At 40.1% G+C, this 15,978-nt stretch overlaps 1 protein-coding gene across 1 annotated transcript in view; it reads right to left on the minus strand.

Moving 5' to 3' along the window:
- Positions 1-15,978, minus strand: part of XK (X-linked Kx blood group) — a 38,376-nt gene that overhangs the window by 17,055 nt on the left and 5,343 nt on the right. The window contains exon 2 of the mRNA XM_012642092.1: positions 13,526-13,788. Coding sequence (XP_012497546.1) covers positions 13,526-13,788 — 263 coding nt within the window. The remainder of the gene's footprint in view (positions 1-13,525; positions 13,789-15,978) is intronic.

The raw sequence follows: 15,978 nt of genomic DNA on the forward strand, positions 1-15,978 counted from the left end.
TTTAGATTTCTCTGTGTCTGAATGTCTACATGTCTATAATTCAGAAATATATTAACTTCTGATTGTGAGCGTGTGTAATGTTTTCCTGTCTCTGCATGGTATTAATGCATTGGATTATAAAGTCTCTTGAAGGAGCTCTCTTCTGATTGGTATATCTAAACAAATAATTGGCTATATAAATTGAATATCACTAAAATTTCCTAAAATACGGAAATTGAACTACTAATACTTTAAGTGTGTTAGTTTAAAAATATATATTCTCTGAAAAATCAACACAAAACCATTTTGAAAATTCAGATTTACATAATTTATGTAAATCTTTGGCAAATAAGACTGGTTTAAGAGTCTGAGTTTAATGTAAACATCTCTGATTTATCAGTGTTATGTTTTAATATAATACAAGCATACATATTTATGCTTCCTGGGTATGTTTTTCCTAAACTTATATAGCTTTCTGATTACTCCTATTGAATTTCTGAAATTATAAAAATCTAAATTTATTTTTAAGCAAATACAATAGAATCACTGTTTTGATGAACTTACATTTCCACAGTAATGAAGTTTTGTAGTATATCAGTTTGAAAAGCATTTCCAAAATCTTTAGAGAACTGAAGATCTTGGATATTCAGTGGTTTTCTAGATCACTTCTAAGTTAGATAGAACACTGAAAAATTGATTAGTGAGTATAATTTCAGTTTATACACTTTTGTTTCTTATTTGTACATGCTACGAAGAGGCTCTATCTTTGGGTCTGTAAATGAACATGTTCATTTGTGCCACATTATGAAACTGAATAAAGGAATTATGTGGCTGAATAAAGCTGGGTTAGGTATATTCATCAGATCTGACAGGCTGCTAAAACGACAGAAATTCACAATTATCTACCCCCTAGTTTTCTTCATGAAATCCAAGTGATCGCTTAAAAGTTACAATTAATATACATGAATGAGACTCTACTAGGAATCTCGAGATAATGAGATTTTTTTTTTAATTGAGGGAAAAGAGAATATTTCTGCCCTAAAGTAAAATGACATGTTCTAGAATAGGAAAGAGAAGAATGGTAAAGGACAAAACCTGCATGAATAAAGAAAGCTGTAGAAGGTCTGAAGAAAGATTATCTGAAAAGGAAGACATTTTGTGTTAACATTTTGTCAAATCTGGCTCATTTTTGATGGGTTTATTTGTAAGACTGTCAAAAAGAGACTGTAGGTTCTTTAGAATCAAATATTTCATTGAAACAAACACAGAAGTTATTTTTTTGCCTGTGAAAATGAAAAAGCTTTCTTGAAGTATTGGTCTGCTTTTAATAAGAGGTTGTAAAAGATTACTCTTGGCCTGTATTAGTTTCCTATGACTGCAGTAACAAACTAACATAAACATGGTAGCTTAAAACAACACATATTTATTTTCTTAACACTTCTGAAGATCAGAAGCCTGAAATCAGTTTCACTGGGTTAAAATCAAGGTGGCAACAAGGCCATGCTTCCTCCAGAGGATCTAGGAGAGAATCCATTTCCTTGCCCTTTCCAGCTTACACAATTGCATTCCTTGGCTCCTGGCCCCTTCCTCCACCTTCAAAGGCAGCAGTGTAGCATCTTATTTCAGTCTTCACATTGTCTTCCTCTATAATGAAACCTGCTGATACCTCTCCCTTATAAGGACATTAGGGGCCCACCTGGGTAATCCACAATAATATCCCCATCTCAATCTCTTTACCTATAAAGTTTCTTTTGCCATATAAAGTGACATCCACAGGTTCTAGGGATTAGAATCTGAATATTTTGGGGGGGTCATTACTCAGCACTTTATCATGCCCTTCTCTTTGTAATAAAAGAACATAAATTCTGCATTTATGAACATGTTAAGGACTTTTGTATGATTACCTTAATATTGTACTGTCACTTTAATTAATATATAGCCAAGCTACAAACATTCATGTACTCAGGCACCCATGATCCTCTCTTAACTCTCAAATCTCCTGGCAACTTTTCAATTTTGCCTTCCAAAATCAAATGCAAATGAAATAAACTTCACAATATCTTTTGTACTTAAAACTGTCTTTGAGATTTCCCAGAAAGTCCTTAGAAAATAAAAAGATTTGTCCTTTCACCTTATAAAAAGAGAAATATTAGATAAAATTAGCTTTGTTTGCTATGCTAGCATTGATGAGTTGCATGGAAAATGTCAAATCAAAAGAGGTACTCAGCCTTCCCTAGATTAAATTTGAATAGGAAAAATATTATTAATATCAATATTTCAAAAGTTCTAGGTTGTGTGAAAAGGTCCTAAAGACTGGTCAGTGATCTTACTGTTATATGTTTCTAATTATGAGAGTCTTGATGGAGCTTTCCCTCATGATATTAGACAACAAAATTATAGTGTTATCAGCCATCATTTCAGTAAATTTCTAAAATATTTGGTCACAACCCTCCTTTTAAAATTTTATCAAACATCTTCTACCAGTGCTTTTCAATTGAGGATGCACATCAAACTTTTCTATGCAGCTTTACTAAAATACAGATGTCTACAATCTATTCTAGACTTCTTTGAAAATTGGCTTAATCATTATGCTTACAGATATTTTGTCTTATTACGTTGGCTTTATTATCTTATTTTTGCATGTCACAAAAAATCTCCTCTACAGTTCTGTTACGTTTGTTATATACTGCCACCAGACTTTTCACTTGTGAAAAATTATCACGTCATAAGTGAACCACAGGTGTGTTAAGTCTTTATCATCTCCAGATAGTTTTTAATTTACACTGATGCTTCCCTGAAGGCCCTATAATCAGCTACATTCTACAGGACAAAGATTTTTTTCTTCAACAAAAAACTGGCTCAGAGCCCCATGAAATAAAGAACAGTACCTCAGGTACTTCAAAGACTAGGATTTTGAGCACAGGTTTCTCATGTTATCATATAACCACATTTAAGATGACATCAGTGGACAGTGTCAGAATTTCCAGAACATCTTTGAGAAGCACGTGTTCACGACACAGTTTAACACAATGTCCAACAGAATAAGATCTAGGTTTGCAAAGTCTGAAGTCATGTACTATAAGATCAGTTCTCTTCTCCTAACCTGTCTGGCCATCCCCAAATAAGACACAAGTGAAAGTTCTTGACAGGGAGCTGTTGAGTGCTTTCCTAGAAATCCAAGACACCCTAATTTCTCAGTATTGAAGACTTGATCTTCATTTTCCCAGAGGAGAATATTCAACACTTTCTATTTGAGGCCCTTTTTCATGATAGAGGAAAGAACCTCAACAACAGGTTAGGAGGGCTGGGCTGTCATTCCACTGTGCTACCCACTCATCATGTGACAATGGGAGAGCAGATACCATCATTGGGCCTTAGTGGCATCAGCTGTAAAATGGAGACCCTGGCCCCAAATCCCTGTCCCCTCTGTCCCATTTATCTACTTCTAGTAGAGATCTTTTCTTAGGAAAAGATCGTAGTCTGGTATTGTACACCTTAAGCTGATCTTTGAAATGATTTGGCCCAACCTACTCATTTTACATCCATGGAAGCTGATGGGCCCCCAAGTAAACTACACTGTAGGAGACCAGATCCCAGTTCTTCTCCTTTCACTATTTTATCACTTCTTGTCATGAAGACTCTCGTCCACAGTTGAGTTGGTGAATTCTTTTCATCCTACATTTCAGAAGTCAAAAATCTCACAATTGTAGTAGCTAACATACCCCCCTGTTGCCAGTTGGTTTCCTTAGTAAATTTTACTTAAACAGAATTAGTTTAGTGACATTTTCATCAGTGTTATTTTAAAGGCCTAAATATAAGAAGGAAAAAATCTTCAGTTTTCAAGTAAATGCTAAAGGAGAAACAATACCAAATGCAGGTCCTGTTCACTACCTTTCATTAGATTTAAAATAATACTCATAAAAGAATAAAGTAAAACAAATTAATTATCTCAATCTATTCAAACTGTGGTTTGTGGACTGGTACAGGTCAATGAACTGTTGGTTACCGGTCACCTATAACAGGTATAGAAACTGAGAAGTGGCATTTAGGAAACTTTACAGCAATCTGGTTTTGTCACAACATTTAAATGAGTGGTCTCCCTTGTTGAACAAGGTTGAACAACCTGTTGAACAGGGTACATACCAGCCCAGGTCTTGAGCAACTTGAGCAACAAATCAAATATGAGCTACATACTACTAATACAACAATATACCAGTTCGCAATGAATTAAAAGAATAATAAGAAATGTTGCTGATACTGGCCCTACACCAAAGATAGGTTGAGAAGCACTGCACTATACTACTTCATTACATAAGATAAATCCTTCTGAATACTGTGGACCTAGAATTAACTTGTGGTGGAGTAACAAAGTATCTATTGTGGTCAGTTACTACAAATTAATGAAGTGGGTTAGATATGAGACTTAATAGGGAGGAGCAAGGACTGTGGCAAACCAGACGCCCAGTCTTAACAGAGCAGCAGCTAGTCATTTCTACTTGACTGTAATCATGTGTATGGCCATTTTGTTTTCTGAAGAGAAGCCAGAAATCAAGAATTTCAGGTAAAAAGTTCTTGATTTTTAAATGTCCATAGCTTTTTTAACTTTCTTTTAAGATGTCTGTGTAGGACTAGCAAATCTACCTGCTATCCAGATTCCATCGTAAGCTGCCACTCTATAAACTGTACTTCAGGAAATAATTTATTAGAGGTTAGTAAAATGACCCTTCTTTCTAGAATCCTATTTTGGGAGTAACAAAGGCCCTTTCTAAAGAGCCAGGCTATCTCACTATGGCCACATCCTGCAGGATCTGTCACATGCAGGGACCAGGGGATGTGGGCCTTCAAAATTTCCCTATTCTCAAAGGATGCGCTTGGTGGGAGGCCAGCCTGGTAACCAGGCCTTGTGTTTATGACAACTCCAAGGCAACTTTACACTCCAAGCTCCCCCCAGGCTCAGCTCTTGCGCTCATCTCTTCTCACAGGTGGTGTTCCCTGCCGTGTTGACCCATGTCTGACCCTGGCCTGCCCTGACACTGCCTGTGATCACAGGCCTGCTTGGCAGCCACACCCTCCCCAGCCTCTGTCTTTACTCACTGGGGTTTTACGTCACCCACCCCCACAGGGAATGGCCACCAATGGTGTCCTCTCCATGGGGTCCATGCTAGAGGAAATCCTTCCTCACGATGCCCCCCACCTTCTAGAAATGCACAAAAGGCCTACACTCGGGTGGGCTCATGCCTTCCTATGATAGCAATGCTCCTTCTCTGCGTCCCTCCCTCCCCTGAGTGTGGGATTCCTTGCACGTGTGGAGGGAGATTTTGCAGGGGCTGGGTTAGGCTGATGCTCTGCTGGTCCTGCCCCCATGTTCCCTGTGAAACCCACAAGCCCAGCTGAGCATGATTCTTAGAGGGATGGCAGTGCCTCTCTGCTGACCCTCCCCTGCCCCTTGGCTCTGCAGAGGGCTTGACACCATGCACTCATTCACACTCCAAACTCCACCTCAGGCATCGAACGGAGAATGTGAAACAGCCTAGGAAGCCTGGCTCTTTACAGGGTCACAGTGACCATGAGTGTCGAGTAGCACATGGACTGTAAGGTGACCACCTCCCCACACAGAACTGCTAACCCACCATGGTTAACCCACCTACTATGGCCTTCCTGGCCTTGAATGAATTCCTTGGATGAAAATTCCAATGAAGTATCCAGGAGTCTATGTTTTGTGCTACCAGCTAGAGTTGCGAACCAAAATAGTTTTTTACATCAGACAGCTATTTATTTAACACATCAAGATCTGAATATAATGATCAATTCTCTCGCATTACCCATCCTAGAGGAACCCACTTTTCACTGAAGGACACAGGACTATGAGAAACCCATGTCCTGGACACAAAGATGCATCACTTCAGGGAGGGAGAGGCAATGTTGTCACTGTCATGTGATCAGCTGAAGGTGACTCTTCACCTGTGGTTGCCAGGGAGAGGCCTGCTTGCTACTCAGATGCACAGAAGAGGAAGAGATGAGCTCAGCTAATGCTGGGAGGGCTTCACGGCTCTCTGTTAGGACCACACGTTTGTGGGTGGGCATCTTGACAATGAGATGTCTGGAAACATGAGGTTCAGTGACCACGATGTGGCAAGAAAGGCTTCTTGGGTTTACACAAGCACATCTTCCAAAGAGCTCTAAGCACAACCCTGACACTATTTCCTTCATTCTCAGGACACTCCTGTGGATTAGCCAAAGGCCAAGCTCTATCTTTCTGCTTAGACAGAGGCAGAGAGAGGGCGAGTCAGCAGGCAGGAGGAGCAGAGAGGAAAGCAGGGTGGGGACCACCTGGCATGTTCTTCTGCCCTATCTTCTTCCTCTGCCTGGCCCTCTCCTGTCTCTCCACAGGATCCAGCATGCTGTGGTTCTCACAGCCAGTGCCCAAGTGTTCAGCAGTCACCTGAGAACCAGGCCCAGCTGCACGCTGGGGAAGCATGCCTGCATGCCTGGTGCTAGGGAAGGAGACAGATGCAGCTGTTTATTAAGGGCTCCCCTGTGCCACACGCAGTGAGAAGCAGCAGTGTGCAGGCACAGGGGACTTAATCTTTGGTAAAATCAAAGATGAAGGGATTCTTATTATACCCATTTTTCACATGAGGAAACTGCAGCTTAGAGGGAATAGAAAAATGTCCAAGATCACACAGCCAGAAAGGAGTGAACTGGGAATCCTGAACCCAAGTCCTCTGATCCTGCTGTTTCACCTGGCTGGGCAGATTCTGACCAGCCCTTTGTGAAAGGTCAGCAGGAAGCACAGGGTGGTCCTCGATAACCTGATCGACAATAAAAACCTCAAATGCGGGCACTCACAGGCAAAGGGACAGATTGCTACAACACTTGATGTGACACCTATTTCCAACTTAAAATAGCACATAAGGATGTTTATAAAGATTGCACGTACTTCTGAGTCCATCACTATGAACGGAAATGTACACAGCATATGCTTTTAGCTCTCTAGACATGTATTCATCCCTTGACAGTGCCAAGTTGTTTTTATCAAATACATTATCATTAAAATGTTTATGTGTTTCATCTGAGAATGATTTATAATCATGTTTATAATGGAATACATTCATAAATAAGTTCAGTAATATTTAGCAACCATTAAGAACTGACTGAATTGCATGTATTAAGCCAGACAGTAGCTTTTACGTAATATTACTATTCAATTTACCAGTGCCCACAGGAAAACAGAAGGATATATTTCACACAAAGTGCCATAGCACCAGCCACTTGTCTCTGTCTCAAGTCCTCTTTTGGAATCAGTCAGGGTATAAATAAACATACTGTATCAACCTAACCATAATTCCTTTTTTGGTATTTTTCCTTATGGTCCCATGACTTCCCAATCCCCATGTAAGAGCCCCTGCCCCATTAAGCTCATGCCAGCCAGTGTGCCCCCTCCCCCCACCCATTGCCATCATTGCCCTCTGACTTTAGACCTTCCCTGCCATGAATAAAGCCACCCGCACCTCAGTCAGGGTCTTCAGCCCCACCGCAGTTCCTAGCTTCCTGCTGGGAATTCAACAGGCCTAGGAGGCCCCAGCCAAATCCCTGGCCTCTCAGGGCCTTCCCTGTTCAGAGCCAATGAGGACATCTCTCCCTCTCTCCCTCAGCCAGCTACTGCCACCAGGGCCACTGCCCACACCTGTCACCACTGGAAACTGCTCCTCTGAAATCATTGATTCAAACACCCCCCACTGACCATGCCTTCCGCCCCCCAGCTCTCTATGGGATAGCTCCCCCTGGATGTCTCGCAGACCCCTCCTACCCAAGGTGATAGAAACTGAGGGGAGATAGGAGGACTATCATAGATTTAAACACTTCAATAGCATGGGCTGATGGTGGCAGCCTGGGCTCCCTGTCTGTGGCAGTTTTGGGGGCTGGATGGGGCTGTTGATGAGGTCATGCTCAGCTCTGAGACCCAGGCACCTCTACTTGTTCCTGGGTTGGGGCACCTCATCAACCTGGGAGTGGGTGTCGTCCTCAAAGAGGCAGCCGAGCTGCTGGTTCTGGTCCACTGCCCTCTCCATGTGTTCGGGGGTGATGCGCACCCTGCGGTTGTTGTCGACCTTCTGGCCCACCAGCTCCAGGATATTGGCCGTCAGGTACTCCAGAATGCCAGCAAGGAAAACAGATGTGTCTGAGCTCAGGCACTGGGCATAGTGACCTCTCGCAGGAGGAGGTCCATGAGGACAACTGGGAACTACACCTAGGCTTTTATGGAGCAGGAAAGAATCTCCTTCCTAAAGCTCCTTTTTACCCTAACACTGTCTTGGTGGGTTTTTCCCCATCAGCCCTTACTGATTTTCCTTCTGGCCTGGGCCTCTCAAGATACCAAATGTTTCTTTCCATTCACTGTATCCCTGTGCTCAAGCCCCTCAAGGGTCAGGGAGTGCCCTTTGTGACAACCTAGACTTTGCAATGTTATCAATATCCACTGAGCCCTGACCAAGCCTGAGCTAGAAATGTCTCTGACAGGAATCTGGTCACCCTAATGACTGGACCCTCTTTTTGAGGGAGCTCTAAATTTCTACTTGACTCTGACGTTCTAGTAAAAATAAAAATGTGTTTCAATGAAAACAATGCCCTGTCTTCAGGGTATCACTCCATGTTCTCTGATTCTAGCCTTGTATTGCTATAAGCTTGTTTACATCCCTCTGTATGTTGTACATCACTGATAGACATGCTGAATGTCTTTTACAGTAGAGGTTCAATTGTCCCACCTCTCACGCTGTAATAAAACCAGTTTTACTTCCATTTATATATTCGTTTCAATATCCCTAGTCAATATTCCTATGTCTGCTCTTTGGATTCTCTTTTGAGCTGGCTTTGACAGCTACTTTTCTCCTGAGTTAAAAACAATCTTTAAAATTTATTCATTTTTTCAGAAGTCTGAAACTGAAAGCAAAAATACATATCACAAACCTTCTCTTTGTCCAGAGTGCTCTACCAGTACAAATGGGGATCCATGGCCACAACTGCCCATGTCAGCAACCTGGAAACCATTCTTGACATTTCCCAGTGCCTCAAATCCACATCTAATTGATCGTGTTGTTTCATTTCTACATCCTTAATATTGTTCCAATAATCCATTCTGACTATTCTGGTCCAAGCCATTATCATTCTCACCTTGACAACTGTAGCAGCCCACTTACTGGCCTTCCTATCTCTTCCCTTCCAATCATTTTCCAGAGTAATCAGTTTATAAAACTAAATCTGATCATGACACTATACTGCTTAAAACTTATCAGTGCCTTCCCATTGCCTCTGGGATAAAGCTTGAAATCCTGGGATGCTCTTTCCTGCTTTTCCTCCACCTGGCTTCTCCTCTTCGTCTACCAGTTTTCAGTTTAAACCTAAGTTCTGGAAATCTTTTCCTCATCTCTTAGACTTGTTTAGACTTCCCAAATATACCTTGCATAGGCTCCTTAATTTCACTTTGTAAGATTATCTGAAATAAAATAAATATATGATTCATTTTTTGTTTCATGTTTGTCTATCCTGTTCCAAGATGATTGAGGCCTGTCAATCACTTATTCACTGCTTTATCCTCAGAGACCAGCACAGAGTCTGAAACACAGAACATAGTCACGAAATGATCATTGAATCCATGAATGAAGTCACACAAATCTAACCTCAAATCCTGGCTCCTCTGACAGACAGTGAGTATATTTTCCTTCTTTATTAAGATAGAGATAATATTATCTACTTCACAGGGACACTGTCAAAATGAAACACAATGATGCCCATCACAGTGCCTGGCACAAAGCAAGTATTCATGAAATAGTCATGATTACTACCAACATTACCACCATGAGTGGAAGAAAGGAGGACACTGTGAGGGCCAGACAGGCCAAATAGCAGGCTGCAGGGGCCATGACAGAGCACAGTAACCTTGGTGTGCTCTCCTGGGCTTCAGCCCAATCCGTCCTCCAAGGTCCTGAGACTTGAGCAAGCCCCTGCTGAGAACTGATAAGACTCAAGGAATCTCACGATGGCCAAACTCCAAGACTGAAGCTCTTAGAAACAGTGTCCATTATTCATCAACTATGAGAAAAAAAACTTTCCAATAGTGTTTGATTCCATTATACGAAATATGCACAACAGGCAAATGAATAGAAGCAGAAAGTAGATTAGTGGTTGCCAGGTGGTAGGAGCAGGGGAAATGAGGAATGACTACTGATGGGTAGGGGGTTTCTTTTGGATGTAATGAAAATGTTTTAAAGCTAGATAGTGGTGATGATTGCACAACACTGTGCATATACTAAAACCAACTGAATTGTATACTTAAAGTGGTGAAATTTATGTTATATGAATTACATTAAAATTAAAAAATAACCAACTCTCCAATAACCATGTAACTGGCCCCACCTTCTCTCCTTCATGCCAAACTCTGCTGATGCCATATTCATCAACATTTGCTCAGCGAGCACAGAATCAGAGAGAGAAGAGAGGGTTACATAATTTGAATGTTGAATGGGGGTAAGGTTCTGATGGACTCTCTGTCCTTCTCCTGACAAGAGGATAGACATTTTTATTGGTCTAGACTGTGTTTAGGTAGTGTGGCAGATACTGTTAGTTGTCTGTTCAATATCCCACTGTCTTTCAAGAAAACAGAGTTTTGTTCTAGGTGGCAACAAGCCCAAACTCAGGCAGGTCGTGACCAGTCTAACACAATATTCCTAAACTTTGCTGAGAATAAAATCACCTAGGGCCCTTGTTTAAAAAGAGAGAGAAATAAAATTAAAAGGCATATCCTTGGCTCCTATCCCAGACCTGGCAAATCACAATTTCTATAGATAGGCCCTGATAATCTACATATTTAACAAGCCCCCAGGGAACTGTAATCATCTTCAGGCAAGTTTAAGGAATACTGGTTTAAACCATTGCTGGCAAATCATTCCCATGCCTGGCTTTTCTAGCATTCCTTGCAGCTAAGTGACCATGTGATCAGTTCTGTTCAATGAGACCTAAAGTAAGGTCTATTAGGGAGATTTCTAGGAAAGCTATATTTATTAATAAAAGGAGAAAGACACCTGCCCTTTCCTTTTCAGCCCTTCTTCCTGTCTTGAATGCAGCTATGATGGCTGGAGCTGCAGTAGAAATGCAAGTGAGAGGCCAATGGATTTACAGACATCAACTTTGCCATTGTTGAGCAGGTGAAATTATGCCAGCAACTGCTCATCTCCAATTTCTTGTTAAATAAACAAAATAAACCCTGGGTTGTTTAAACCTGTGGTCAGGTGTTTGTCTCTTGTACCAAATGCATTCCTAACTATATGACACACACTACCAACATTTGCTTCTGTGACACACCCTAGTCCATGCTCCATTCATAAGGCCCTTGCCTCTTCTGGGTGAGGAATTCTTTCCTCAGATATGTTAAGGCAGTGATTGGGGTTATTAAACACCTGAATAAATGGCAGTCATCTGTCTTTTTAACAGGATTGTGCCTACTTCCTTTTCCCATATCTATTTGATTTATTGTGTTTTTTAAAATTCATTATCTTCATTTTATTTAGTTTTCCAGTTGGTAACAATGTACCTACAAACACTTATTTTAAATAAAGTATCTTATATTGTTTATAAGTGTCCTTATATGCTTTCACATGTAAATAACACTTTATATATTTTTGTTGTTCGCAGAACTATTCCTTTACATTTACATATTACTTGATATCTCTCATATTTCAAAATAGTTATTAGACCAAATCTAAAACTCTGCTTTTCCTTCCTTGATTTTTTTCTACATGAATATCATATATTTTGTTCAACTCTCAGAGGACTTACATTTTTCCAAGTTCTTGGAGGATATCCCTTGTGACACTGATGACATTTTATAAAATAGGTTTTATTTTTTTCCTGAACAGAATTCTGTCTGAAAAACTACAACAGGGTTTGTCAAACTTTCTTTGTAAGGAGCTATATTTTAGGCTTTGTGGGCCCCCTGGTCTCTATTGCAACTAGAGACCCTCGACTATAAGACAGTCTTCACTATCAAAAACTTGAGGAAAAAAATGGATCTACTTGTAAAAATCAACAGGCTATCGCCAAATCTGGTTTCTTGTTGTGCCACTTGGAAAAAGTAATAAACTTGGAAAAGGGTATAGTGGTATGCAGAGGACTCGCCTTGGTCAAGACCCATTAAGTCCTTAGAGAACAAGGATTTTGCTGTACATATTTGAGCACTTACTGTCTACCAGGGATTGTGGGAGGGATTTTCAAATAAATGTTAATCCACCAAGGTTAAAGACCTCTACTTAAGATTCTGAGTCATATCTTAGGACTCATATTCAGGTAACCTGGCAAAGGAAAACAGTTCCAACATGCAAGTATCCTGTGACTTCACCAAGAATTAAGAAATTTTGCCAGCCAGTCTAAAATATATGCAGAAGGAGGATAAAATTTAGTCGAGTGAAATAAACAAAAGTGTTTAATTCCAATTTCAATATTTTCTTAAATATGTATTTTTTTCAACTTAAGGCTTTTAAATCATTTTGTATATCTGTAGTAAAACTTACCAGAATTTCTGGTTTTCATTTTCCCATAATATTAATATTTGGGAGGAATTATTTCCCCTTCTCATTTGCAGGCTTTTCACTTGTGTCCAATGCAAATAGAGGATATTTTAGAAACCTGACTTAACCAAAATCTGCTCTCAATTTAATGATATGAGAATAGCTCAAAGCTTAGAAAACCGTATTCACTTAAAAGCCGATATACCTATTGGAACTCCAAGAAGAGAGGAAAGTGGCCCTGTTCCATCATTTACCATAAAGCTGTTAAACCAACTGTCTCACCTAGTTTAGAACTATCAGTGAAAGACAGAGTTGAATCCCAAGACAACCAGCCTCCAGCAGCTATATTTTCAGCCTCCGGCAAACTATATTTTCTAAAAATGGCCACAATGATATTTTTGGTCCGACATGATCTTCCAGAACTCTTCTATTTCCCAACAAGAGTCAGAGTTTACTTCCCTCCCCTTCCCTTGAATGTCAGCAGGACTTAGTGACTGCTTCAACAAAGAGAAAGCAGCAGAAGTGATGTCCCATGACTTCCAAGGCTGGATCACAAAAGGTGATATGATTTCCACCCAGCCTTCTCTCACTCTTAGGACACTCACCCTGGGAAGCAGCCATCATGCTATGAGGAAGCCTAAGCTTGCCCACGTGGAGCGATCAAATGAAGAAGATATGAGACCCCCAACAATAGCCAGAATCAAGACATGTGAGTGAATGGGACTTCAGTGGATTCTAGCCTCCCATCTTTGAGCCACCCTAACTGATCCACAATGGACCATATATATTTTGAACCCTCCCCAAAATGCAGATTCACAAGCAAAATAAATGTTATTTTAGCCCACTGAGTTTTGAGCTTATTAACTAGAGCACAGATTGAGGATTGAATGTACATATGAACAAATTTCACTTGAAACAAAACAAATAGTATGTATTGCTTCCCATTTTTATCCTCAAACGCAGACAGAAATAAAATATATACATACTTCTTCCGATAGTGACCTCCTGCTGGATGATGCTTATATACAGCTGCAGGGTCAGCTGGGGAGCTGAGCCCAGGAAAGCCTGGATCACCGAAGCCCGGCTGAACGCAGATCGGTGGGTGACTAGCTTGCCTTCTGCCTGGCCCACCTCCTTCTCGATCTCCTCAGAGAGGCCATTTTTTGGCATCTGCCGCTTCTTAGTGATGCTGACATAAGGCTCTTCATTGTGGCCTGACTGAAAGTAGATGCAGAAGACATCAACAAACCTGGAAACAAACCAGCAAGTCATAATAATTAGAAACAGACAGGATTCCGTCTGTCTTTTCACATTCATCCTGCTTACACTTAGCCTGATTCTCAAAACCTTGACTTGGCTAGTCTGGACTGTAGTCACTCCTCTGAATTATCTACTCCAAGGACCAGTTAAGAGCACAAAGTCCTCTTTAGGCCCTCCAGTAGGTCAATGGGAATTGAGTGAGAATCAAATTGAGAGGTGACACTGAAGGCCACTGAGGCAAGGAAATCTACTAGAAAATGGAAAGTGGTTTGGGCTCCAGACCCACAGAAAAATGTTCAATTTCCCTTCCTGACACATATTAGCTATGCATCCCTGGGTAAGTCAGTTACCCCTCTGAGCCCTTTTCCTCAACTACACAGTAGAGATAATACTTACTTTGCTACATTGCTGTGAAAGATGGAAATAATACAGTATATGTGTATATATATATATACACACACATGTATGTGTGTGTATATATAAATATATGCACATATATATGTGTGTGTGTATATATACACGTATGTATATATGTGTACATATATATGTACATGTATATGTATATATACATAAACATGTTCCATATCCCAAAGATGCCCCAAACCACCCCAGTTAAAGCAGAAGCTATTGTTGGGAGATCCCCCAGCGCAGGGCGGCTTGCCATTTAGCATTTCACTGAAAGACCACAACATATTAATACCGATCTCTCTGTTCTTATAAGCTCTTACAGGGCATGGCAAAAGTCAGTCACACCTGGAGGCCTGCTAGATGTCTTATTAATGGAATTCTAAGGCTGCCCTAGGGATGGAACCTTAACCAGTGACCTTATTAGACAGAGAGAATACCTGGCTTTTAAAATTGGGATTTCCTCTGTAGGTAATGATAAGGATGCCAAAGGGGGGAAGAGTACTAATGTTTGTGATTTACTTTGAAGTACACACACACACACACACACACACACACAAATGGACTGATAGATGTGTGAAACAAAATATTAACTGTAGAATCTAGATAGTGGGTACTTGGGTGTTCACTGATGGAATTCTTTCAAGTTTTCTTCTGTGTATTTGAATACTTTCATAATAAAATGCTGGGGGAAAAATGGGTTTTCACCAGGAGTAAGAAAAATGCTCATGGCCTTAGGTTTAAATGTCGTTAAACGACTTTTCTTCCTCAAGTACACACTTTTATAACAACCTTATGATGCTGCTGGAAGATTTTATGGCTTCATCTATTTTATTGAATGTTAACTTTATACTCTCCCCCTGAGGTGCTATGGCAACAAGAATACATTTATAATTTGAAATAATAAAATAAACCTTGATATACGAGAGGAAATGCAGGAACCTTTCTGGTGAGTACAAAGTGGAGATATTTTGTGATTATTTACCTTTGTTCATTTGCTCCTGGGAGAAAGTAGGCACATAGCAGTGTGTGTGTGTGTGTGTGTGTGTGTGTGTGTGTGTGTGTGTGAGAGAGAGAGAGAGAGAGAGAGACAGAGAGAGAAAGAGAGACAGAGAGACAGACAACATATAGACATACAGGTTTTTCTACTACATTTGGTCCAATGTGGTCAAGGACACTTTAATATATTACATAAAAAACATGTAAAACAGCATGGACCAGTTTGTTTAGCTGAAAATAATGTTAATTATATTGAGGCCATGAGTTCATGCCCAGCTGGTCCAACTGTATTTTCTCTCAGGGACAACTCAAACCTATGACTGAGGACTGTATGAGGCCTAGCCACTTTATACTGTTGGATCACTAACCACAGCAAGGACTAGAAGATAGAATAAACTGATCATCATCTCTATTTTCAAATATATGATAGATGCAGATACACTTTTCTAAGTGCTTTGCTGGGGAATGAAAAGACAGATGGATACCCCTCCCTCATTTGGAGGTACTCACAATCTAAATGGAATACTGAGATATATAATAACAAATATTGAAAACTAATATTTATATAGCACTTTTAGCTTATAAAATATGTTCTCATATATTATCTCACATAGGAAAAACCCATACTGCAAGAATTTGAATCATAGCATTATTTGTAATAGCAAAATTCTGGAAATACTCTAAAGGTTTCAAAATAAAAAAACAATTAAATAAATCATAATATAACCATTCAATGAAATATTATGCAGTCCTTAAAATTGATGGTATAAAAATA

Source organism: Propithecus coquereli, unplaced genomic scaffold, assembly GCF_000956105.1.
Source record: "Propithecus coquereli isolate 6110/MARCELLA unplaced genomic scaffold, Pcoq_1.0 Scaffold173, whole genome shotgun sequence".
NCBI classification, from domain to species: domain Eukaryota; kingdom Metazoa; phylum Chordata; class Mammalia; order Primates; family Indriidae; genus Propithecus; species Propithecus coquereli.